We start from the raw sequence: 24,169 nt of genomic DNA on the forward strand, positions 1-24,169 counted from the left end.
AAATACTATCTGCTAAGCCTATTACTCAGAAATGCATCACCCCATGAAGTACATTAATGTGTAAAACTGCAAGGCCATCTAATCAAGAAATGAGCTTTGTTCTAGATACTGTTTATATAAGACTGAAGGATATATAAACTCTCACTTGCTAAATAAAACTTGAGTTCAGATTCACCCTCCAACAGAGTGTGTTGTATTCTGTTCTCCTCCTGACCCACCCTGGTGGTCACCTTCGGAGTCCCCTGATCATTCCTGCTGCTCCTCCGCCTGAGCGGTAGGTCGCAGGTGCCAGCAGCCCCAGGCAGCTAGCCGCGGTGGCGGCACAAGGGGGCGTCCTCCGGGCCACAGCGCCCCGCCACTGCCTGCGACTGCGGGAGGAGTGGGCGCTGCTGCCGGGCCCACGACCATCCATCCCACCATCTCTATTCCCGCAGCTCCCTTTTCCAGCAAAGGCAGAGCAAGCACGGGTCGGGGGGAAACCGTGCCGCTGAGGAGTCTTTGCGGGCGCGCACTGGTTGTCGTGCAGTAGGCAACCTAGCTGAGATGGGAGCGACCCGGGCTCCTGGGTGGAGCTACAGGGCGGGGCTTCCTCTGCGCCAGCTGCTAGTGGGGGGCTGTGCCTTGCCTGGTCCTTGAAACAAGACGCTCCACTCAGCCCCCTGCGGCGTCCCTTCTCCTCTCATTCCCTTTTCCCAGAACACTGCTCAACTCTAGCTTATGGTGGTATGGGGGGTTGAACCTGGGACTTCAGGGCCTCAGGCACGAGTCTCTTTATATAATCTTTATGCTATCTCCCCCGCCCCTCTTCCTTTTCCCTCTCCTTCCCTATTATTGTGGCATGCTTCCTTGCTCGCCCTCCCTGCGCCCCCCAGGGTCCCTCTCAGCCCCGCTGCGTGCTGATCTTGGGCGAAAACCCCAAACTTCCTCGCTCTTCCCAGTGTTTGTCTACAAATCGAGACATTTTGCAGGGGGACCTGGGAACAGAAAACGTGAGCCAGACCAGGTCTGAACCAGGAAAATGTGCCAAGCATAGAGGTGAAGTGTGGTGCTAAGGAAGATGAGGTCCCATGAATAACGTAGACCATGAATTACCCCATCCCTTTGGAGTGGCCCAGTCCTATGACACCTTTTCCATCGCTTTGGAAGCCAAAGCAGTGGCCCTCTGTTGCATTAGTCACTTCTTGCCTAGGATGAATCCATGCCTAGAGGCAGGGCAAAGCCTGGACTCTTCCAAACTGCAAATGGTGACTGAACTCCACTGTCATTCTCAATCTCTACCCAGCCAAACTGGGCACAACAAGTTGTGCACATAGATAACACCCTTCACTTCCACTGAACCCCAAGATTTTAATCAGTCTTGAGATAGTTACTTCTCTAAGATCTTATATATGTCACACTAAGTCTTTCTCTACTGGACATCTGTGGCTGCCAAGACAGAAGGGTGGCATTGGAAAGTCCATGAAACTTCCCGAGTTGGGAATTTTCTCAGGGCCTAGGCTGCTCACAGCTTCCTATAGTTTGTGGAGGAAAAGTCCAGAGTGCATGTGGGAGTAGCCGCAGGTTCATACTTCATTTTATTAGATTTTTGAGAAGTTTAAAAGCTACTTTAAGCTCAGCCTAATTTTATGTTAAAATTTTTAACTTTCCTTTGATGGAATCTGTAGATCTTTGGAAAACTTTATAAAGAAACTAGGAATTTCCAATTCTATGCTTACTATTCTATGCTTACTATTTCAAGTGGGTGAATGGCTCTGTATATTTATGCCCTTAAAAAAGATTTGCTTTGGTGAGCTAAGATAACCTACTGAAGAATTTTGGACACTACCATGTGAAGACAAATGAACAAAGAAGAAGTTTGTTCATAGCCAGTTGTTGTGACCAAGTCCAGACTTCAACCAGGGGTGATTTCACTGCTCCCAGCTGATTTTTTCATTTAGAAATGTGGAAAAAGAAATGCAGAGGGAAACACTAACACCAGAGCTTCCCATGAGGTGGTGGAGCTCAAATTTGTACATCACTAAAGGCAATCTTTACAATCCTTACAGCTATCTCCCAGACCTTTCAAAGCCAGTTTTAATGGCTACCAGGACTTTTGGTTTGTATCAGGGTTTTCCTAGAGTCATGTGTGATTGGGAGTGTCAGCCTGTGACTGGGAATTTTTTTTTCCTCCATGGTTATTGCTGGGGCTTGGTGCCTGGACTATGAATACACTGCTCCTGGAAGCCATTCCCCCCCCTCATTTTTGTTGCTCTTGTTGTTATTGTTATTGCTGTTGTTGGACAGGACAGAGAGAAATTGAGAGTGGGGGGAGAAGACAGAGGGGGAAAGAAGAAAGACACATGCAGATTTGTTTCACAGCCAGGGGCTGGAACCACTAAGCATATAACGTGCTGTGCTACCGCCTGTGACTGGGAGTTTAACAGCATATCTGTAGAATGCAATACACAGGTCCCATCTATTTGCTTTTCTCTGTTTTTTTTTTTTTTTCCATTGAACATGAAGATGAGCCTACAAACCCTCTGTTAAATAATGCTAACTTTGGAGAGCTGCAGTGAGGCTTCAGATTGTCTTCAGATTAACTGCAGTGAGGCTTCAGATTGTCTTCAGATTAACTTCAGATTGTCATGGAGAAAAGGTTGCATTAGTACCAGTTACTTTTTTGATGGATAAACTGGTGATATAAAAGGATTAACACCAGCTCTTGAGAAGTACTGGCATCCTGATTTTCCTGGTTTCATTTCATTTCAATTAGCAATTCTGGAGAGCTTGTTTAGAGGTTCCAGCAGGGGAGTGCAGCTATTTGTATAGCCTAAAGTAGTTTTTAAACTTCTCAAAAATCTAGTAAACTGAAATCTGCTACATAGTACTACTAAAAAGTGGAGGGGAAGACAGCGAGGGGGATATAAAGATAGACACCTGCAATACATATATTAAGCAAAAGAAAACCAGGTTACCATTTTCAAGTTCAAGTCTGAATATATTTGTTTTAATAATAAACCTTACATTATGCATAAGAACAATTCAGTAATATATAAAACATTCTTTCCTCATTTTCAACAAGAGATGGAAAATAAAGAGTCTGTAAGTAAAAGTCAAGAAAGAAAAATTAGCTACTAGCTATTTTACTCAAGGGAGTATGAAATGCAAAAACAAATACATTTATTTATTCATTAGTAATCAAGTAAGAAGGTTAATCACATGTCTCAAACTAAGACTTCTTAGTTTGAATGGTGAATAATGAAGGAGGTTCTCTAAAACATCAAATCTAGAAAAGATACTACCTAGAAATGTGACATTATTTCATAATGATACTAAAAATAAGAATGACATTGCAGTATCTGCATTCATTGACACCAGAGTACCAATGCAGTTCCTCAATCTTATCATTTTTGTCAAGTTATGTGACTTTTCTTTACAATGGACTTTAAAAAATAAATTGTGATTTTATTTATTTATTTATTTTTTAAGAAAGAGGAATTCAGGTGCCCTGGACCATTTGATTTTGTAGTTTTCGGCTTAGGGGAGACTCACATATGTTTGAAGATAAGTGAAAGTGTATGGTTAGCACTTCTATCTTTCTTCTGCAAAAGTTTTTGACATCATTATTAGAGGTTACATATTGCATATTCTTTTGATACTGGATCTCTGGATGTTGCTTTCAGGATCGATCATTCTTTGTTCCAGTCCTCCTTCATTGTCAAACTGCACCCAACAGGTGTTCTAGAATGTGAATTTCAAACGTGCTGTTAATAGGCCCAAAACTGTTGCTGCAAAGGGGAAAAAACTGAATCACTAATTGAATCATAGTCTATTTTTTTAATCATGTAACATTTATAGTTTCTATGTTCTAAAGCAGAGGTTAGGAACCTATTTTTCTGTCAAGTGCCTTTGGATATTTATATCATTTGTGGGCCATACAAAATTATTAACTTAAAACTAGCACTTAATGTTATGAAAAATATTCTAGATTTGAGTCCTGCTACAAATTATCTTGGCAAGGCTAGACCAAATGATTCTGTAAGTCATATATACCCCAGAGGCCAAATGTTCACCATCCCTGTTCTAAAGTAATATGAAGTAATTTATAAAATCATCACTAGAAATCTTTAGGTGAAAATACACCCATATGGTTTTAAGTATGTAATATCTATAGTTGTTAAGAGTAATTATTTACTGGAAAAACTCTATTACTATAGGTCAACAACAAAAATATTCTGGAACTCTTTTAAAAAATTAACCTGGATTTCCTGTTGGTATACTAATGATGACTACTATGTTTATTATATATATCTATTTAAAATTTATCCGTAATTTTTCTTTATAATTCACTTGGAACTTTAGAGTACTTTTCTCATAAACATATTGGGAAAGGTTACCATTTCTATTTTATAGACACTACTGGAAGTCATAACAGTAGTACTTATTGTAATGGGCTATTTCAGATATCTATTAGATCTTCCATATTAAGTGTATAGTCAGGTAAATTATGAATTGAGTGCTCAAATCATGTTAGCTATTATTAATTTGCAAAACACTACCAACAATATCAAGGTTATCGGATATTTTTTTTTTTAGAAGATGAGTCTGGTTTGGGTATTCCTGTAGTCTTAAATAGTGTCTTCAAGAGAGATGATAACACTGTTTATATGTGTTAATTCATTTGCCTGGATGCTTTTCTCTTCCTGTCAACACATATGCTTCAGAGCTTAACTTAGATAATATTTCTACCAGGTGTGAGCAGCCCAAATATCTCCCTAGTCTAGATCATATTATATAAGCTACAATCTTCTTTTTTATGTGCTCTAATGTAGCCCATCCTGGTCTGTATCTATGCCTGCTTCCTTATGACACCAAGTGTCGTGAGGTCAGGAATGATACTTTTTATAAAACATCTCTCTAGTGGTTAGCATATAGTAGATCTCTAGTGTTAGAATATAATAGATGTTCTGTAACTATCTGTGATCTGAGGATAACTAGAATGAGAAACCAGCCTGGGTGGTGTTAGAATAATACATTTTCTTGTAGTGTTAAGTGATCTTTATCAACTTAGTATATTGAACAAGACTGTTGAGGCTGAGACTTGAAGGGGATGTGGTACCACAGGAGGAGAGGGGATGAGGAGAGGGACTTTAGAGGAATAGAGGAAATCAGGTTCTATCTAGTCTGTGGAGGTCACCAAGCAGAGCCACAACAGGATTTACTGATTCAGAATGTCTAAATGCCATTCCTGAGGCATGTGGAATTAGAGTCTGGGTTACCCACAGCTGATCCACTCTAAAAATACTTGTCCAGATAATTAAAAAAAAAAAAAAAAGGCAAGTTGGGAATCTCTGCTGACTAACTGGAATCAAAAAGCTCAATCTTATCCAAGACTCCTCCAGAAGACTTACCAGACTGTTAGGATGTGCTGTGCATGTCTGGCCCAAGACAGAATTGCAGTGCTGAGGAAGAAACTTTGAGACTTTGGGCATGGTTGATGGAAAGTGAACAGGAATGTTCTGATTTGTTACAGTAGCTGCATCATAAGAAGGGATGACCTTAGAATAGTATCTGACAGCATGGAAGGAATTAAGAGAGAGAGTTGTGTTGGGCATTTGAGTTTTATAAATATCACTGGCAGCATTCTCTGGACTGGAGCTGGACTGACCTTTAATAAAAACAAAAATATCATCAATATATATGACTCTGAAACTACTAGATATTTTTTAAATGAACTGTCTTCTATTGTATTTCTTCACATTGTAGACTTATACTACTGCTATACTCCTGCTGATGAAAAACGAAAGCAACGCCTACAGTTAACACCATAAATTAGTATTCATGCATCATTAAAGACAGCTTCCAGAGGAGCATCAGCTTTCTGTGCCTTTGCATGAGTAGAAGCAAATGTATTACCATCCTAATCAAAACTGTTCTACTACCTAAAAGAACAAAGAAGAATGTTACCAAAAATAACTCTAGTCATGAATAAAGTTTGGTCAAATTCCTCTCAATGACTTGGTTTCCCTCATTATGTACTTATATTCCTTTTTTATAAATATATTTTTATTTGTTTTTTGATAGAGACATAAGTTAGGAGGTCTGGGGGAGAAAGGGTTGAACACACATGCTACAGTATGCAAGAGACTCTGGTTCAAGTCCCCACCTATTTACTTTTCATAAACAGTAAAGCAGTGCTGCTGGTTTCTCTATTTCTCTCTCCCTATCTTCCCTTTACCTCTTGATTTATGTTTCTATCCAATAAATTAAAAAATAAATGAATTAAAAGAGGGGGGAAATATTATAATATTTCTTAAAATATATAAGCACTCTTGCCACAAAACTGGAAACACAATGTAGTCACTAGAAAATTGCTAAGAAAATCATATCATAAATCACTATACAAATAATTAAAACCATTGAATTAGAATATATATAGCACTTTGTGTTAAGTGAAAAAAGCAGAAGACAAAATTGGATGTCCAATATGATCTATACCATAAGAAAATATACATAAAAATAGATGTGAACCACTACTAGCTGGGTTAGTGAAGGACTAATGCTGTTTTTCAAATGAAAAAAAAAAAGGATATAAATAAGGTGAAAGTAGGTTTTAATTTAATGTCTGAAAGTCCTCCTTTGATTTTAATAAGCCATGAGTTGGGGGTCTGACTATATCTTTGTTTTCTCAAGAGCAGTTGCTGTAGGTGATGCAATACTAAAAGAGACTGGAGAAGAAAAAAATCTGAATTATTCTGGTAAGAGTATTTCAGAATGTCAATAGTGAGAATACAGACGTAAGTATTACATCTAAGAGAAGTAGTCTGGACAGACATATGCCTGTGGCATGACAGCCATCTGATTTCATCTGGGCTGAGTTCATCAATACTTGTGACTTTCAGCTACAGCTACTTTAACAAGATTAGCTGTGGCTCCCAGATGCATTTCTTCCTTTCCCTTTCTGTCTTCCTTTCCCTTTCTGTCTTCCTTTCCTTTCCTTTTCCTTTTCCTTTTCCTCCCCTCCCCTCCCCTTTCCCTCCCCTCCCTTCCCCTCCCCTCCCCTTCCCTTTCCCTTTCTCTTTCCTTCTCCCTCCCCTCCCCCTCCTTCTCTCTTTCGTAAAAGGAAAAGCTGCATGTATTTCTATTCCCACTTTTTCTCCAAGTCAGGAAAAAAAAAATCCAAATTAGCTAATAAAACATCCTGAGGCAGATTTGATATAAGTAACACTTTAGACTTTAGACCCCTTTCCAATGACCTCATCTGTCTTGTACCTTTACTACAGCACTTAATCTCCAGAAATAATATTTTAAAAATAGTAATGAAGGACTGGGAGACAGTTCACACAGCAGAACATGCACTTTGTCATGTGTGGGGCCCACTACCACTTTAGGGGAAACTCTGGTGTTGTGGTGTCTGTCTCTGTTTTCATTACAGATAGACAGACAGAGACAGACACCTACCCTTTTCCTCAGTACCTGAGTCTGGGGTTTTCCTTCCTCTGGCTCCATAGACTGCTTCCACTCTCACTGTAGCACCTTCCCTTTGCTGGGGGTCTCCCTTCCCCACACACTGTCTGGGGAGGCCCTATAGTTCCACATATTCAACATCTGAGTCCTTTCCTCAAAGATGGAAAAAAAATAAAAGGGTAGGGTGTCCTGCCATATAGCACTAATATACAGGTTAGAAGCTCAACACCCTACTGGTTTCTCAGTGAAAAATAAATTTGGACATATTAAAAACCATAGTCTGGCAGCTTATCCTTATACTTTGGCTGGGCTTTTTAAAATCCTTATTTATTGGATAGAGACAGAAACTGAAAGGGCAGGGGGAGAGAGGGAGAGAGACAGAGAGATACCTGCAGTACTGCTTTACCACTTGCAGAGCTTTCCCCCTGCAGGTGGGGAGCAAGGGCTCAAACCTGGGCTGCTGTGCATTGTAATGTGCACTAAACCAGGTGCACCACCACCCAGCCCTGGGCATTAAAATTTTTTTTTGACTGATTGATGATCTTTTTAAATATTTATTTATTCCTTGTTGTTTTATTGTTGTAGTTATTATTGTTGTTGTTACTGATGTCGTCGTTGTTAGAACAGAGAGAAATGGAGAGAGGAGGGGAAGACAGAGAGGGGGAGAGAAAGATAGACACCTGCAGACCAACTTCACCACTTGTGAAGCGACTCCCCTACAGGTGGGGAGCCGGGCTTGAACCGGGATCCTTATGCCAATCCTTATGCCAGTCCTTGTGCTTTGCGCCACGTGCGCTTAACCCACTGTGCCCAACTCCCTAATTGATTTATTTTAGTGGAAAATAGAGAATGAGTGAAATATCAGAGCACTGCTCAGCTCAGGAATCTGGAGCCTCTAAGGTCTCAGACTTGCATATCTAGTATTCTAAGGTTGAACTATCTCTCCAGATAGTGATTTTTTGCATCTTATAAAACACAAATAACAAAAATGTCTCATAATTGGTTGTTTTATAATAAGTACTCACAGAATAAATGCTTCTTGAGCATTTAACTGAATGTTGGTCCACATCTAGGTATTAGATAAACAGAGGTGTGGGAGTCAGGCGGTAGTGCAGCAGGTTAAGCACAGGTGGCATGAAACGCAAGGACCTGCATAAGGATCTTCGAGCCCCCAGGTCCCCACCTGCAGGGGAGTTGCTTCACAAGCGGTGAAGGAAGTCTGAAGGTGTCTATCTTTCTCTTCCCCTCTCTGTCTTCCCCTCCTCTCTCCATTTCTCTCTGTCCTATCCAACAACAATGACATCAATAGCAATAACTACAACAATCAAACAAGGGCAACAAAAGGAAATAAATATTTTTTAAAATATTAAAAAAATAATAACAGAAGTAATGGGGCCAGGAGGTGGCACATTTGGTACAATACATATATTATAGTGCACAAGGACCCAGGATCAAACTCCTGGTGCTCAACTGAAGAAAGGAAATTTTATGAGTGGTAAAATAGTGCTGCAGGTCTCCCTTCCCCCCTTCTCTATAAATTCTGTCACTGTCAAAAATAAATAAGTAAATTAAATGGAATAATTATATGTGTGAAGAAAAGAAAACATACACATATGCAGGGAAAAAAATCTTTAAAAAAAAGAAATACAGCAATGAACAAAACAGGAAAAAATAGACTAACAAGCTAAATTCTCAGGACATAGTATTGAATTAATAGGACTATCCTTTTTCCCCATTATAGTCTATTCATGTAATGAAGTCACTACACTAGTGTGCCTGTCAGTAAAATGAATCTTCTACTAATGAAGGTCGATTTTAAGTCCAGCTTCTGGAATAAGCTACTTAAATATCTTTGGGTGGCCAGTGTGTGCATTTAAAGCAGATGATATGAAGGCTCATGGTGTAATCTCACAGCAGTGCTCTACTCCCTGGTTACATCTTGGCCACTTTGGAGGCCAAGAGTGAGAGAGCCTTGTGTGTAAGTTCAAGTAAACCACAAATCCTGAGGCATTAGGCAGAACTCACCTCTCACAGGTTCATCTAAGGAGCCTGCTGAGGCAGGAACAGAGTACACATTCAAGCACTTATTAGCCAGGACTCTGATCCCTCTGACAGGTGAATAAGTGCTTGTCAACAGAGTGTTTTCTCTTAAAAGGATAGGAAAAAAAAACTGTTTAGACATTTCAGAAGGAAAACAGTGACTGTTGCAGAATATCATTTCAATTTCCAAAGAAACACAGCTGAAGCTTGAATTATTAAGTATAAGAATAAAACATTGGTCGAGCCCGTGGCTCCCCACCTACAGGGGGTTGCTTAACAAGTGGCGAAGCAGGTCTGCAGGTGTCTTTCTCTCTCCCTCTCTGTCTTCTCCATCTCTCTCAATTTCTCTAGGTCCTATCCAACAACAAAAGCAATAACAACAACAACAATAATAATAACAAATGGCAACAAAATGGAAAAAATGGCCTCCAGGAGCAGCGGATTCATAGTTCAGGCACTGAGCCCCAGCAAGAACCCTGGAGTCAAGAAAAAGAAGGAGGAGGAGGAGAAGAAAACACTGGGGGTGGGGAGGCAGTAGTGTATCTTGTTGAGTGCAAATGTTACAATATGCAAAGATCCCAGTTCAAGCCCCTGGTCCCCATCTGCAGTGGGAGAAGCTTCACAAGTGGTGAAGCAGTACTGCAGGCATGTCTCTGTCTCTCTCCCTACTGTCTCAATTTCGGTCTCCATCCAATAAATAATATATAACTAAAATCAGCAAAAAGAAACCCTTATATTAAAAAAAGAACAGAGAGGTGGCTCAGTGGCAGAGCCTTAAATTTGTGGAGCCCTGGTTTTAATCCCTGATGCCACACCAAAACAAGGGAGACAAAAACAAATAGAACATTGTAAATGGCATAATGGTTCTCTGGCTTTTCTTTTCTTTCTTTTCTTTTCTTTTCTCTCCTCTCCTCTCCTCTCCTCTCCTCTCCTCTCCTCTCCTCTCCTCTCCCCTCCCCTCCCCTCCCCCTCCCCTCCCTTCCCCTCTCCGCTTTTTCTTTTCCTTTTTTTTTTTTGCCTCCAGGGTAATAGCTAGAGCTTGGTGCCAGAAGGGAAGCAGCTTCTCCTCCTCCTTCTTTTTTTCTATTTTTTTTTTTTTTTGATAGGACAGAGCGAAGTTGACAGGGGAAGGGAAAATAAAGAGGGGGAAGAGAAAGACAGACACTTGCAGACCTGCTTCATCGTCTATGAAACGATCCCCTGCAGGTGGGAAGCTGGGGGCTCAAACCAAGATCCTTGTGCTGGTCCTATCCTTACGCTTTGTACTATGTGCACTTAACCCTCCATGCCACTCCCCCACCTTCTCTCTCTCTCTCTCTCTCTCTCTCTCTCTCTCACACACACACACACACACACACACACACACACACACACACACACGCAGACACACGCAGACACACGCAGACAGATAAAAACAGATTGTTGAATAGGACTCAAAATGATTCTTTAGGATGTGAAGGAGCATAAGCTCTTGCTCTATATGTTCTATAGTTTTTCTCTGTTTACATATTCTAATAAGTTTAAATATGGAATAATCCTTTGGCATGTTATATTTTACACTAGTGATTACTTTAAACACTCCCAGCTGAAACAGGGCTGGATGGCTGCAGGACCTGTGGCCTCCTCTTATGACAGGAATGTGAGGATCCCTTGTGCCTCTCTTGGACTGCCATAGGCACTATCATTCATATAGAGGGAAGTGCCATTTAGGGTCCTCAGAAATAACAAGAGTAAGTCAATGAGGGAATAAAGAATCATGAGCCTATGGCCATAGTCCACACAGTTTATCATAAATTTATATACACTGGGAATAAGAAAAATTCACTTTTTTGCCTCCAGAGTATCGCTCGGACTCAGTGCCTGCACTATGAATATACTACTCCTGGAGGCCATTTTTTTTTCTCATTTTGTTGCCCTTGTTGTTGTTATTGTTGCCACTGCTGTTGTTGTTGGATAGGACAGAGAGAAATCAAGAGAGGAGGGGAAGACAATAAGGGGGAGAGACAGACACTTGCAGACCTGCTTCACTGTGCATGAAGTGACCCCCCTCTGCAGGTGGGGAGCCAGGGGCTTGAACCAGGATCCTTGAGCCAGTCTTTGTGCCTTGCACAATGTGCGCTTGACCTGCTGCACTACTGCCCAGTCTCCCAAAAATTCACTTTTTAATTTTAAAACCACCACACTATTCAGTTTAGGTTTACTGATGAACAGGGGAAAATTCTGATGAATATCTGAGTTTTCATTATGGATGGGTCTGGGTTGCGACCTTTCTTCATGCTGTGCATTTGTTCAAAAGAAAACAACTTTAGACTCATACCTCTGTGCCATAATTGTGCCTGGCAGGGGTGCCTGAACGGGCATTTGTGATTTCTTACAAAACCTCTTATTGCTTTGAAGTGCAGCTGTAATCTAAGAAACAGAGACAGGGAAATCTGTTAGGATACAGACTACACACACACGCACACACACACACACTTCCAATCACATAAAAAAGAAGAAAATAAAATTGAACATGAATGCACTGCCTTTAATGACAAAATGCAAGGTTTTAGGAATCAAATACCTGACTCAGGACTGCTGGAGACATTTTCTCCCGGATATACTTCACATAATCCACAGTTGCCTCAAGAACTGAAGCTGCATCGTTCTTTCGTCCCTTTATATATGGCAACAAAGTGCGCAGCTGCTCACAGCAATACTTGATTCTCTCTCTGATTACAGAATTACAATACACATAATTAGTCTCATTTTCTCTCTTGCACACAATACAGACAAAACTTCCTCCAGAATTTGTTTATATAGGAACTGTCCCACTCTCCACCCAGTCTCTATGTTAAAGAAAGGTCAGCAATGCATCCGTAGCCACTAGAGTCCCTGAAATCTGTATTCTGGGGAGCCTACTTACACTGCTGCCAACGCAGTGTTTGAGCTAATGCCAACCAGACTTGCTGCAGTGGGCAGGATACCAGATACCAGGGAGACTACATAGTGCCACCTACTACCCATGATAACCTAGAAGAGACACTTCCCTCATGAAAGAAGATCACACACAATATGAATAAATTCTCTTTTGATTTCCACTAGAAATTCAGAAGACAGGATATTTATGTCATTGTGGCCTGGACCACTTGCCCAACAAAAGATCAAATGGGAGGAATCCTGAGCAGATGTCATTACCTGTATCATAAGCAGCTTCGCAACAGTTCCGAAGATAATGGCCAAGAACAAATTAAGAGAAAAAACCTAGGAATGCCTTTCACATAGCTAAAAGGCTAAAATCAAAGCAAAACCAGCTACCACTAATCTTAAAAAAGATAAACACTGTGAATAATGAAAAGGTTGACGGAGTGAATAAAGCTTTTCTAGATATACAAAAGGAACTTGCACGTTTCTCAACAAGTCTTTCTTTTGAACCTCAGCAGAAACAGCTGGTTCCACAGAAGTGTCATGAAAATCAGCAGCTAACATTGATGAAGCCACAAGATTAAAGTCTCAGTTGTACACTGGTGATGAATCTAATTCCCCCCAAAGACCAATAAATCATTTTTTTTTCCTTTTTAACCAGAGCATTGTTCATCTCTGGCTTATGGTGGTGCAGGGGATTGAACCTAGGACTTTGGAACTTCAAGATGAGAGTGTCTTTGCATAACCATTATGCTACCTACCCCTGCCCAACCAAATATTTTATACAATAAAAAAAAAAACTGATGGGAAATATATAATGCAGGGGCTTCATAGGTAACTGTGCATTCTGAAACAAAGAACTGTGTGTTCTGCTTCCTTTACATGAGGTAGGTAAGGAGAGAACAAGCCAATATGCAAAGGCAACAATTCTCAGGCTACTTTCAAAAAAGAACTAAAAGAATCCTTTATTGTCCTGAAGGGCAACACGTAGGAAACATACAACTAAAATTATCAAAGTTTTTGGTAGCTTCATTTATCCTTGTATACATTTAGTAAGATTTACTTAGCCCCTGTTTTGTGCCAAATATTACCTTGATATATAGAGGTTCAAATAGTGCCTCAGCCTATACCAACTAGCACCTTCACAAGCTACTAAACCTCTCTAAAGAGCAAAAAGGGGGGGGGATCTAGTTTGATATATAAACAATGATAAACAAATATTATTGGCTAGTATTTATTTATTTATTTTTTGCCACCAAGGTTATTGCTGGGGCTCCTTATCTGCAAGACCATGCCTCCACTCCTGGAGGCCTTTTTCCCCCTACCTTTCTTTGATAGAAAGTGACAGAGAGAAAGGTAGAAAGAAAGAGACAATCTTCCCTGCAGGTGGAGACCAGAGACTTGAACTGGAATCCTTGTACATGGCAATGTGTACATTCTACCAGGTGTGCTGCCACTTGACCCCTAGTTCAGTGGTGTTTTAACAGGATTTCAGGAGCTTTTGGGACTGTGGAAATATCAGAGATATTTTGGAAAGAAACAAATGGAAAATTCAGTAATATGTAGGAGAAACATTGAAACTGTTCATACCCCGACATACTTCCACTTGCAAAGGTCAAAAATACACAACAATTTATAAAAATTTATCTGTTGTAGCAATAATTAGTAAGCTATAAAAACAAAATAAAATGGGGCCAGGTGGTGGCATGCCTGGTTAAGTGTACACACTACAATGTACAAAGCCTTGGGTTCAAGCCCCTGGTCCCCCCCACCTGTAGGGGGAAAGCTTCACAAGTGGTGATGCAGAGCTGCAGGTGTCTCTCTGTCTCTCTCCCTCTCTGTCTCCCTCCCCTCTCAATTTCTCTCTGTCTCTATCCAATGATAAATAAATACATTTTTTTAAAAAAGAAAATAAATCGGGTGTCGGGCTGTAGTGCAGCAGGTTAAGCGCAGGTGGCGCAAAGCACAAGGACCGGCATAAGGATCCCGGTTCGAACCCCAGCTCCCCACCTGCAGGGGAGTCACTTTACAAGCGGTGAAGCAGGTCTGCAGGTGTCTATCTTTCTCTCCTCCTCTCTGTCTTCCCCTCCTCTCTCCATTTCTCTCTGTCCTATCCAACAACAACAACAATAATAACTACAACAATAAAACAACAAGGGCAACAAAAGGGAATAAATAAATAAAATAAATATAAAAAAAGAATTTATTTAAAAAATAAAAAAAAGAAAAGAAATCTAATAAAATAAAATAAAATAAAAAAATCAATAAGAAAGCACAATACATTATAAGGTCAGCAGACTATTACCCAGAAGTAGAAATGACATTGCAAGATTTTCTGGGGAAAAATAGCATATTTTTATAGAATATAAGATAGCATATAAAATATGGTCTTGGTTTATTACAAATGAATCTTCCTAATGGCCATACATCAGCCAATAGTGTTATATTCAAGTTAATTCAAAGTAAATTAAAAGCTTTAATACATACATTAACCCCTTAAACATATGATTAAATAAGAGTTAAATAATTTTCAGGTAAACTTTACATACAATGAAACACACAAAAATGAAGGGCACTATTCTATGAGTTTTAACAAATGTACAAAAATACATAACACAACCAATAATATCATTACCTAGAACACTCATGTTCCTTCCCAGTTACCCATCTCCCAAGGAGTCAACCACATATCTGATATTTTTCCATCTCAGATTAGATTCTTTCTTCAATTTCATATAAATCGAATTTTACAGCATATGTCCTTTTATCTAAGATTTTTTTACTCTCCACACAATGTTTTTGAGATTTATTCATTAAGCTGCCTGTGTTAATGCTCTGTTCCTTTTTATTGAGTAAAGGTATGTGTGCCGTAGTGAACTGTGCCGCAGCTTATTTATCTACTCTCTTACGAATGGACACTTTTAGATCACTCTGTACACCACTCTGTGGATGCGTGCTTTTATTTCTCATGGGCAAATAGGAATAGAGCAGATGAGTTATTTTATAATTTTTTAGAAACTGGCAGAACTTTTCTCAAAGTAGTCCAATTTTAGCATATGGCAGTTCTCCCCCCCCCCCCAAATATTTTATTCATTATTGGATAGAGACAGACAGAAATTGAGAGGAGGGGGGATAGAGAGGGAAAGAGACAGAGAGACACCTACAGCCCTACTTCACCACTTATGAAGCTTCTCTCACTGCAGGTGGGGACCAGGGGCTTGAACTTGGGTCCTAGCATACTATATTGTGTGTACTTAACCAGGTGCACCACTGCCTGGCCCTTGCATATGGCAGTTCTTATACCAAGTTTCTGATAATGTTTAACATTGTTAGTAATTATAATTTCAGAATTTTGGCATGAGGTATATGTGGAATAGCATCTCATGCTTTAATTAACATTTCCATGACAACTAATTATATTGAGCGCTTTTACCATGCTGCTTGGATACCTGTCTACCTTCACTTGTGAACTGTTTGTTCTTAGAAAGCTATGGGCATCCAGCTATGTAGCTATGTAGCTATGTAGTCATCCAGCCCTATTTCCATTGCAAATTGTTTGATATTAACATATAAAAGATACAATTCGTTTTTTTTTTTTTATATTGACTTTATATCCTGCAAATTGCTATGTTCACATTTTAGTTCTAGTACAATTTTATAGGTGTTCTGGGCCTTAATACATTAAGAAATCATTCTGGCTATAAATAAAAGTGGTGCTGTTTGCTGTTTTTCTTTTAAATTATTATTCTGTGTTTTTCTCTTTCTAACCTAATTGCAATTGCTATGGAAGACTATTCAATAAGGAATACAGTGGTATGAGTGGGAGTCCAGATCTTTATAAAGAATGAATGATCAAAAATTCATCAAGTTACATGTTAGCTACAAGATTTTTTTTTTAAAAAAAGATTTAATTTATTGAGAAAGCAAGAAGGGGAGAGAGAGGCAAAACAACAACAACAACAACAAAACACCAGACATTACTCTGGTACATGTGCTGCCTGGGATCAAATTCAGGACTTCATGCTTGAGAGTCCAATACTTTATCCACTTCACCACCTCCCAGACTACCAAGTTGTTTTTTATTTGTTTCTTTGATTTTTATTATCTTATTTATTAGATAGAGACAGCCAGAAATCAAGAGGGAAGAGATGGATAGAGACAGATAAAGAAGGAGAGAAACAGAGAGACACCTGCAATCCTGCTTCACTACTCGCAAAGCTGCAGGTGGGGACTGAGGGCTTGAACCTGGATCCTTGTGCATTGTAACATGTGCACTCAGCCTGTTTGTTTTTATAGAAGTTGAGGTGTTTCTTTCCCAGGTTGAGGAGGTCTTATCAAAACTATCACATAGTTTTTCAGAATCAGTTAATCATATTTTTTCTACTTTATTTTGTTTAGTATGGCAAATTATATTTTTACTGTCACCTGGGCTTCACTGTTCTAGGCTGATATTTTCAAGTAGACAAAGAGATACAGAGACTACAGCACCAAAGCTTTCTCCAGTATGGTGGGGGCTGGGCTTAAATTAAACCTCAGTGGTACCAGGCAAAATAGGTGCACTATGCTATTTTCCTGGCCTTGACTCTTTTTTTTAAGTATGTTTATTTAGTAGTGAGAGGGAGAGAAGGAGAGTGTTGGGACACTGTTCCAGTCATTCTTGCACATGTGGAGCTGGGAATCAAAGTTGGGATATTTACTTTTATTTATTACCATGAAAAAAGCTACCAGACTATCACTCTGGCACATGTGATGCCAGGAATCAAATTTAGAACCCCATGCTTTTAAGTCCACAGCTCTACTCACTGAGCTACCTCCCAGGCCACTAGACCCTGATTATTTTTTAATGCTATACCAGTCTTGTTTTTCTACAATAAGCCTGGTATAGTTATGATGCATTATATCTTTATTCATTTTCTTCATATTATTTATTCAACTTGCTTGAATTATGCTAAACATTTTTATATCTCTTTTCATGATGGATAATAGCCAGTAATTTTCTTTATAATTTTTTTTTTCTCCAGGGTTATTGCTGGGACTCGTTGCCTGCACTACAAATCCACTGCTCCTGGAGGCCATTTTTCCCATTTTGTTGCCTTTGTTGTTGTCATGATTATTGCTGCTGTAGTTATTATTATTGTTGACATTGATGTCATTGTTGTTGGATAGGACAGAGAGAAATCAAGAGAGGAGGGGTGACAGAGAGGAGGAGAGAAAGATAGACACCTACAGACCTACTTCACCATTTGTGACGTGACCTCCAGCAGATGGGGAGCCGGATCCTTAGGCCGGTTCTTGTGCTTGGCACCAATGTGCCCTTAACTTGCTGTGCTACTGCCCAACCCCCTTCTTTATAAATTTTAAGGTTATTCTTGTCTCATGAAATGGAACTGTGCACTCACTTTCTTCTTTCTATAATAATTTGTTAAATGTCTGAGAATTCATCAGTAGAACCTTTTGGGATTCATCATTGTCTTTTTGGTAAGGTTTCTGATAGAAAATTCCACTGGTCCAATATAATAGGCAGATTTTTTGTTTGTTTTATCTGACATCAGCCTTGGTGAAATGCATTTTTAATATTTCCCATTTTAAATTTTCCCCATTTTATCTTACATTAGCTTACTGGTATTGAATGATTTAAATATATCCTTTTAATATTTAAATATTTATATATTCTGTAGTAATAAGGCACATTATTACTATATTTTCAGTGCCCTCATTTTACCCCTACTTCCTTTCACTAAACTTTTTTTTTTAATCTTTTTATTTGGTGGGTGGTGTTAGTGGTTCACAGTACAGCTGTTGACACATGCTTAAAATGTCACATCCCTTCATGACAGGTGTCTGCAAAATATCCTCACCCCCAACTTAGGTCCTTTTCTATCATCATGAACCACAACCTCAAACCGCCCCCCTCCCAAATGCCCCAGCCCTCTCTCTGCCTTCCTTCCCCAGAGTCTCTTGTTTTCCTGCAACACAGGTCCAAGTTCTTCTTTTTTTTTATAATTTTTTTTTAGTATTTATTTATTTATTCCCTTTTGTTGACCTTGCTGTTTTATTGTTGTAGTTATTATTGTTGTTGTCATTGTTGGATAGGACAGAGAGAAATGGAGAGAGGAGGGGAAGACAGAGAGGAGGAGAGAAAGATAGACACCTGCAGACCTGCTTCACCGCCTGTGAAGCGACTCCCCTGCAGGTGGGGAGCCGGGGTTTGAACCAGGATCCTTATGCCGGTCCTTGTGCTTTGCGCCACCTGCGCTTAACCCGCTGCACTACAGCCCCACTCCCAAGTTCTTCTTTTTTAACTTACTAAGATGGATTCCAAGTTCACTAGCTTTCAGACTGCTTGCTTCTTTTAATATAAACACTTTATACAATTTAGCTGCTTCTCACATTATTTTTAGATAGAGACAAAAGGCAGAAAAGAGGAGAGGGAGGGAATGAGAGAGAGAGAGGGAAAGAGAGAGAGAGGAAGAGAGGCAGAGAGGGAGGGGGGAGAGGAAGAGGAAGGGGGAGGGAAGGAGGGAGGCAGGAGAGGGGGAGAGAGAGAGGGGGAGAGAGAGGGAGAGAGAGAGAGAGAGAGAGAGAGAGAGAGAGAAAGAGGTTCTGAGATCATAGCACCAAAGTTTCCTTCAGTGTGGTAGGGGCCTGGCTGGAACTTGGGTTGTGCACATGGCAAAGTAGCACACTATCCAAGTGAACTATTTTGCGTGCCCTACAACTTTTAAAATATTCTTTTCTCAGAGTCATTGTGTTTGAAATATTTTCTAATGCTTGCTATGTGATTCTGATCTCTTATTAGCTATATGGATCTATTTTATTGTTTGATTATTTATTTGGCTACCATTTTATAATTTTTTTCCAATACTCTCTGATTTTCTACTCTTCTAGTTGTTTTATCCTGGTTTACTTCTGAATATTTTTCTTGAAATCTAACTTCAATATGTCTATTGGTTTCATAAGAACATCTTATGCAAAACTTGTTAGAATTAATCTTGGCATTATAAAATATATCTAACATGGGGCCAGGTGGTGGTGCATCTGGTTGAGTGCACATGTTACAATGCTTAAGGACCCAGGTTCAAGCCCCCAGTCCCCATGTGCAGGAGGAAAGCTTCACAAGTGGTGAAGCAGGGCTGCAGGTGTTTCTCTGTCTCTCTCCCTCTCTATCACCCCCTTCCCTCTTGATTTCTGACTGCCTCTATCCAATAAATAAAGATAATAAAACATAAAAAAATATATAGCTAACTTTTCACTATCAAAAGTGACTGATTATGACATCACACATAATTTATAAATCCTGTAATGATGTATGTTCATTTATCCCAGTCATCCTTAATGCAGGAGTTGTCAGGATGACTGGGATAAATGTACATACACAATACAATGCTATAATTTTTTAAATTTTATTTATTTATTCCCTTTTGTTGCCCTTGTTGTTTTATTGTTGTAATTATTATTGTTGTTGTCATTGTTGGATAGGACAGAGAGAAATGAAGAGAGGAGAGAAAGATAGACACCTGCAGACCTGCTTCACCGCCTGTGAAGCGACTCCCCTGCAGGTGGGGAGCCGGGGTTTGAACCGGGATCCTTATACCGGTCCTTGTGCTTTGCGCCACATGCGCTTAACCCGCTGCGCTACAGCCCGACTCCCAATGCTATAATTTTTATGATAAAAGTTTGAAATAATGGGGCCAGATGATGGCATACCTAGTTGAGTGCAAATGTTACAATGAACAAGGACCCAGGTTCAAGCCCCTGGTCTCAATCTGCAAGGGAGAAGCTTCATAGGAGGTAAAAAAGTGCTCCAGGTATCTCTCTCTCCCTATCTCCTCTTTCCTTCTCAATTTTTCCGTCTCTACCCAAAATCAATAAATATAAAAAAGAAAACTGACCATGTATTTAAAAAGTTTGAAATAGTTTAAACAAAAGGTAAATCAATACTGTTCTGCACATTTCTCATTTCTGATGCTAGTTGTTCCTTCCTAGAGACACAAATTCCATTTCTAATTTGATTTTATTATTATTACTGGGTAGAGACAGAGAAAAATTGAGAGAGGAGGGGGAGATAGATAGGGAAAGAGACAGAGAATACCCGCAGCCCTGCTTCACCACTCATGAAGCTTTCCCCCTGCAGGGGGGACCAGGGGCTTGAAACTGGGTCCTTGAAACTCGCACTATAATGTGTGTGCTTAACCAGGTGTGCCACTGCCTGGCCCCTAAGATACAAGTTTCTAGTTATTATTTCCCTCTAGCCTAAAGATCTCTCTTTAACTTTCTTAGCCTGTTAAGTCTTATAATGTCAACATCTTCTAAGTTTTTTTTAAAACCTAAAAATACCTCTAACTTACTGTTTCCTCTTGGGAAGTAATAATATCAAGTAGAAATGTGATTTATAGAAGAATATCAGACATGATGAGTATGGTGGCATATATAAAAATTTAGTTTTCGAATACACTAATAAAACAGATTTAAATCAACCCTATATTTCTATTCAGCAGATATGAAGTGGTTATGTATGCTGGGTTCATTACAAAAACTATAACCTTAAAAGAAAATTATTTATTTTATGTGATAAACAGACAAATTGAGAAGGAGGGGGAGATGAGAGGGAGAGAGAGTCAGAGAGACACCTCCAGCACTGCCTCACCACTGCACCAATCATGAAGCTTTTTCCCTGCAAGTAGGCATAGGTCTTGAACCTGGGTCTCTGTGCATGGTAATTTGTGTACTTAACCAGGTGTTTGTCCATCTGAACCTTATCAGAAACTGTAATTTGTATATTAAACTTTTCACAAACTTTTCAGTATGGATAAATGGAACATCAAATTTAAAAAAAATTACTTGGCCTTTACAGTCTTAATTAAACAAATACCAATCATGAGCCTTTCATTCCTACTATAACTTCAGTAGCTAAACCTCACAGAAGAGAGCCCAGAGTCTTTATGTATGCCGTCCTTAGGTCTGTGTGAGGCTTCTGAGCACACCCCCACCTCCCACCTGTAAGTGTCTGGAGTAGACTCCTCATCATCTATGCACTTCTCAACTCCTCAAGCAGGGAATTTGGTGTCAGATAAATTAAAAAGTGGATGGACAAAAAAAAAAAAATTACTTGGGCTAGGGTGATAGCTCAGTGTGTTGGAGTACAGGACTTACATGCCAGAGAGCCCACTATATCCCAGAGCTAAGCAGTGTTTTGGTATCTTTCTTCTATTCAATATCTTTTAAAAAAAACTTTATTCATAAAAAGGTGCTATTTTGAGAATGAATAGTAACCCACAAGCTGACAAGAAATATATTGACATAATCATAAATCTTGGATTATCAATGAGCTCCTAGAACTCAATAATGAAAGCTTAAGTAACCCAATTTTTCTCATGGGTCAAAGAGCTGAACAGACTGATTATAAGAGAACATATTCAAGGAGTCGGGCAGTAGCGCAGAGGGTCAAGCACAGGTTGTCAGGCATTAAACCAGCTCCCCCTGCTCCATGCTGCATTGCTGATAGTATGGCCTATTTACATAATCATTGTTTTGCCTGATCTATCTTCTTTCTACCTGGAGACCCGCCCTGTCTGCAGGGTACATTAATCCCACCAGTTAAAGCCCTAGCAACCGTTGCTATGGAAGCTTTCTACCTTCCCGCTCTTTCTTTTCTCCACCCCCTTTCCCAGCCATCTGGGTTCCCGACTTGCCACTCTGGTTTTACCCTATAAAGCCCACTTCTGTTCCTGGTTTCACTCTTCACTCTATTCTCTCCCTGAGCTGGAGTCCTGACCTGGAGAAGGGCTGGCATGCAGAGCAGGAGGTGGCCATTGCAGTTTGGCGCCACATGGCTTAACCCCCTGTGCTCACACCGACTCTAGAGCTCCAGCAGGAATAAAGATTTGTATTGCTACCACCACGAGCTTGGTTCCTGGATCCTCTCTCCTGACTGCAAAGCTAGCCAAACACAGGCGGCGCAAAGCACAAGGACTGGCATAAGGATCCCGGTTCGAGCCAACAGCTCTCCACCTGTAGGGGAGTCACTTTCACAGGCAGTGAAGCAGGACTGCTGGTGTCTATCTTTATCTCCTCCTCTCTGTCTTCCCCTCCTCTCTCCATTTCTCTCTGTCCTATCCAACCACAGCAACATCAATAAATAACAACAATAATAATAAAAAAACATTGAAAAAAAAGAAAAAAGAGAGAACATACTCAAATAGCCAATGAGTTCACCTTTTTCACTTCATCTGGGACAGAACTTGAAGGAATCATGTTAAATGAGCTAAGCCAGATAGAGAAGGATGAATATGGGATGATCTCACCAATCATCATACATTGAAAGATAAGAGCAGAAAAGGAAACACAAAGTAGAACTTGGACTGGGTCTGGTGTACTGCACCAAAGTATAAGGATTCTGGGGTTTCAGGTCCTAGTGCATGTGATGGAGGAAGACCTGGACTGGGGGTGATTGTGTTTTGTAGAAAGCTAAGAAATTTTACACATATACCCACAACTGTATTTACCATAAACCATTAATTCCCTCCAATAAAATAAAAAAAGGTTCTTAGTCTAATTTATCATAATGGAAATGCAAATTTAAATCACAGCTGGGGACTAGGCCATGGCACACTCAGTTGAGTACACACATTACCATCTACCAGGACCAGGACCTCACTCACTCCCCACCTGCAGGGGGAAAGCTTCAGAAAAGGTGAAACACGGCTGCAAGTACCTCTCTTTTCCCTTCTCTATCTCTACCCCCACTTCTCAATTTCTTTGTCCTATCAAATAAAAAGAAAGAAAAAAATACAACTAAGTTATATTCCACAAACACTGCAATAATTAAAATGAAAAGAGCAATACCAAATATAAGTAAAGGATACAGAGACATTTTTTAAAAACTCACCAAGCCATACCCTTAGAGACAGGTAACACATCTTTTATAAACATCAATCTAGAATCTAACACTTTATGCTAAATTCTCTAATCTCCCTCAAAACTATCAAGTATCTTAGCGAATGCTATAGATCTAGCCTTATTAATTGCTTCTACCATCAAGGTTAGAAACTTCAGGTAAAGACAGAGCTGGGAACTGAATGAATTATATCAGAAAGTAACAACAGAACAAGTAAATGAGTCAAGTTTAATTCTTGGGGATATAAACCAAAGTTACCTACTGTAGGTAACTTTCTTTCAAGGATATATCTTAGACTAAAAAATATGTATATATATATAATACATATATAAACATAAATTCAAGAAGATATTTGCAATGTAGACACCTGGCAAAGAGTTAATATCCAAAATATATAATGAACTACACAATCTGATTTGAAAAAGCAGAAAACTTCACTAAGAAGATGAACAAGATGAATAAATAAAGAGAATAATAATTAAAGAATAAACTTAAGGCCATTAAATATTTATTTCACTGCATTACACTATATGCTACTTTTTCTGAAATTAAAGGAGAACACTAAACTAAAGAAGGAGGGAATGTTTAGTGAAATTTTTGGACAGGTGATAATATTTGCTCAAAGAAGTAGGATAACAAGCTCTACAGGCTCCATGGGATCTTGTCATTTTCCTGTGTACAGAAAGCATTAGTAGGCAGTAAGGTCAAAAGTCAAAGAATGTGTTTTGTTTTTGTCATTTGCCATAGAAGCTTGGTTGTAACATAATTCAAATAAGTTGAGAAAAAATGCAATCTGGTTTCATGTTCCCCCAAATTAGTGATTTTTGAGAGAGGAAGAAAGCAATCTGAAGCCAAAAGTCTTGTCTAAACTGAATGCTTGAA

The 24,169-nt window shown here is 39.5% G+C and overlaps 1 protein-coding gene and 1 pseudogene across 6 annotated transcripts in view; one reads left to right on the forward strand and one right to left on the reverse strand.

Moving 5' to 3' along the window:
* Nucleotides 1-24,169, reverse strand: part of SOHLH2 (spermatogenesis and oogenesis specific basic helix-loop-helix 2) — a 63,933-nt gene that overhangs the window by 8,662 nt on the left and 31,102 nt on the right. For 2 of the 6 annotated variants that reach the window (XM_060191540.1, XM_060191535.1), the window contains exons 7-11: nucleotides 12,050-12,197; nucleotides 11,804-11,895; nucleotides 9,472-9,593; nucleotides 5,391-5,647; nucleotides 2,965-3,720 (exon numbers count right to left, since the gene is read on the reverse strand). In XM_060191540.1, the coding sequence (XP_060047523.1) occupies nucleotides 3,613-3,720; nucleotides 5,391-5,647; nucleotides 9,472-9,593; nucleotides 11,804-11,895; nucleotides 12,050-12,197 (727 nt within the window). In that variant the 3' untranslated portion in view covers nucleotides 2,965-3,612. Of the gene's footprint in view, nucleotides 1-2,964; nucleotides 3,768-5,390; nucleotides 5,648-9,471; nucleotides 9,594-11,803; nucleotides 11,896-12,049; nucleotides 12,198-24,169 lie in introns of those variants that run through there. The other 4 variants (XM_060191538.1, XM_060191539.1, XM_016192851.2 and 1 more) reach the window with 4 other exon arrangements.
* LOC107523113 (ribosomal biogenesis factor-like) lies at nucleotides 12,701-21,726 on the forward strand (annotated as a pseudogene).

This window comes from Erinaceus europaeus, chromosome 5 (genome assembly GCF_950295315.1).
Source record: "Erinaceus europaeus chromosome 5, mEriEur2.1, whole genome shotgun sequence".
Lineage (NCBI taxonomy): Eukaryota > Metazoa > Chordata > Mammalia > Eulipotyphla > Erinaceidae > Erinaceus > Erinaceus europaeus.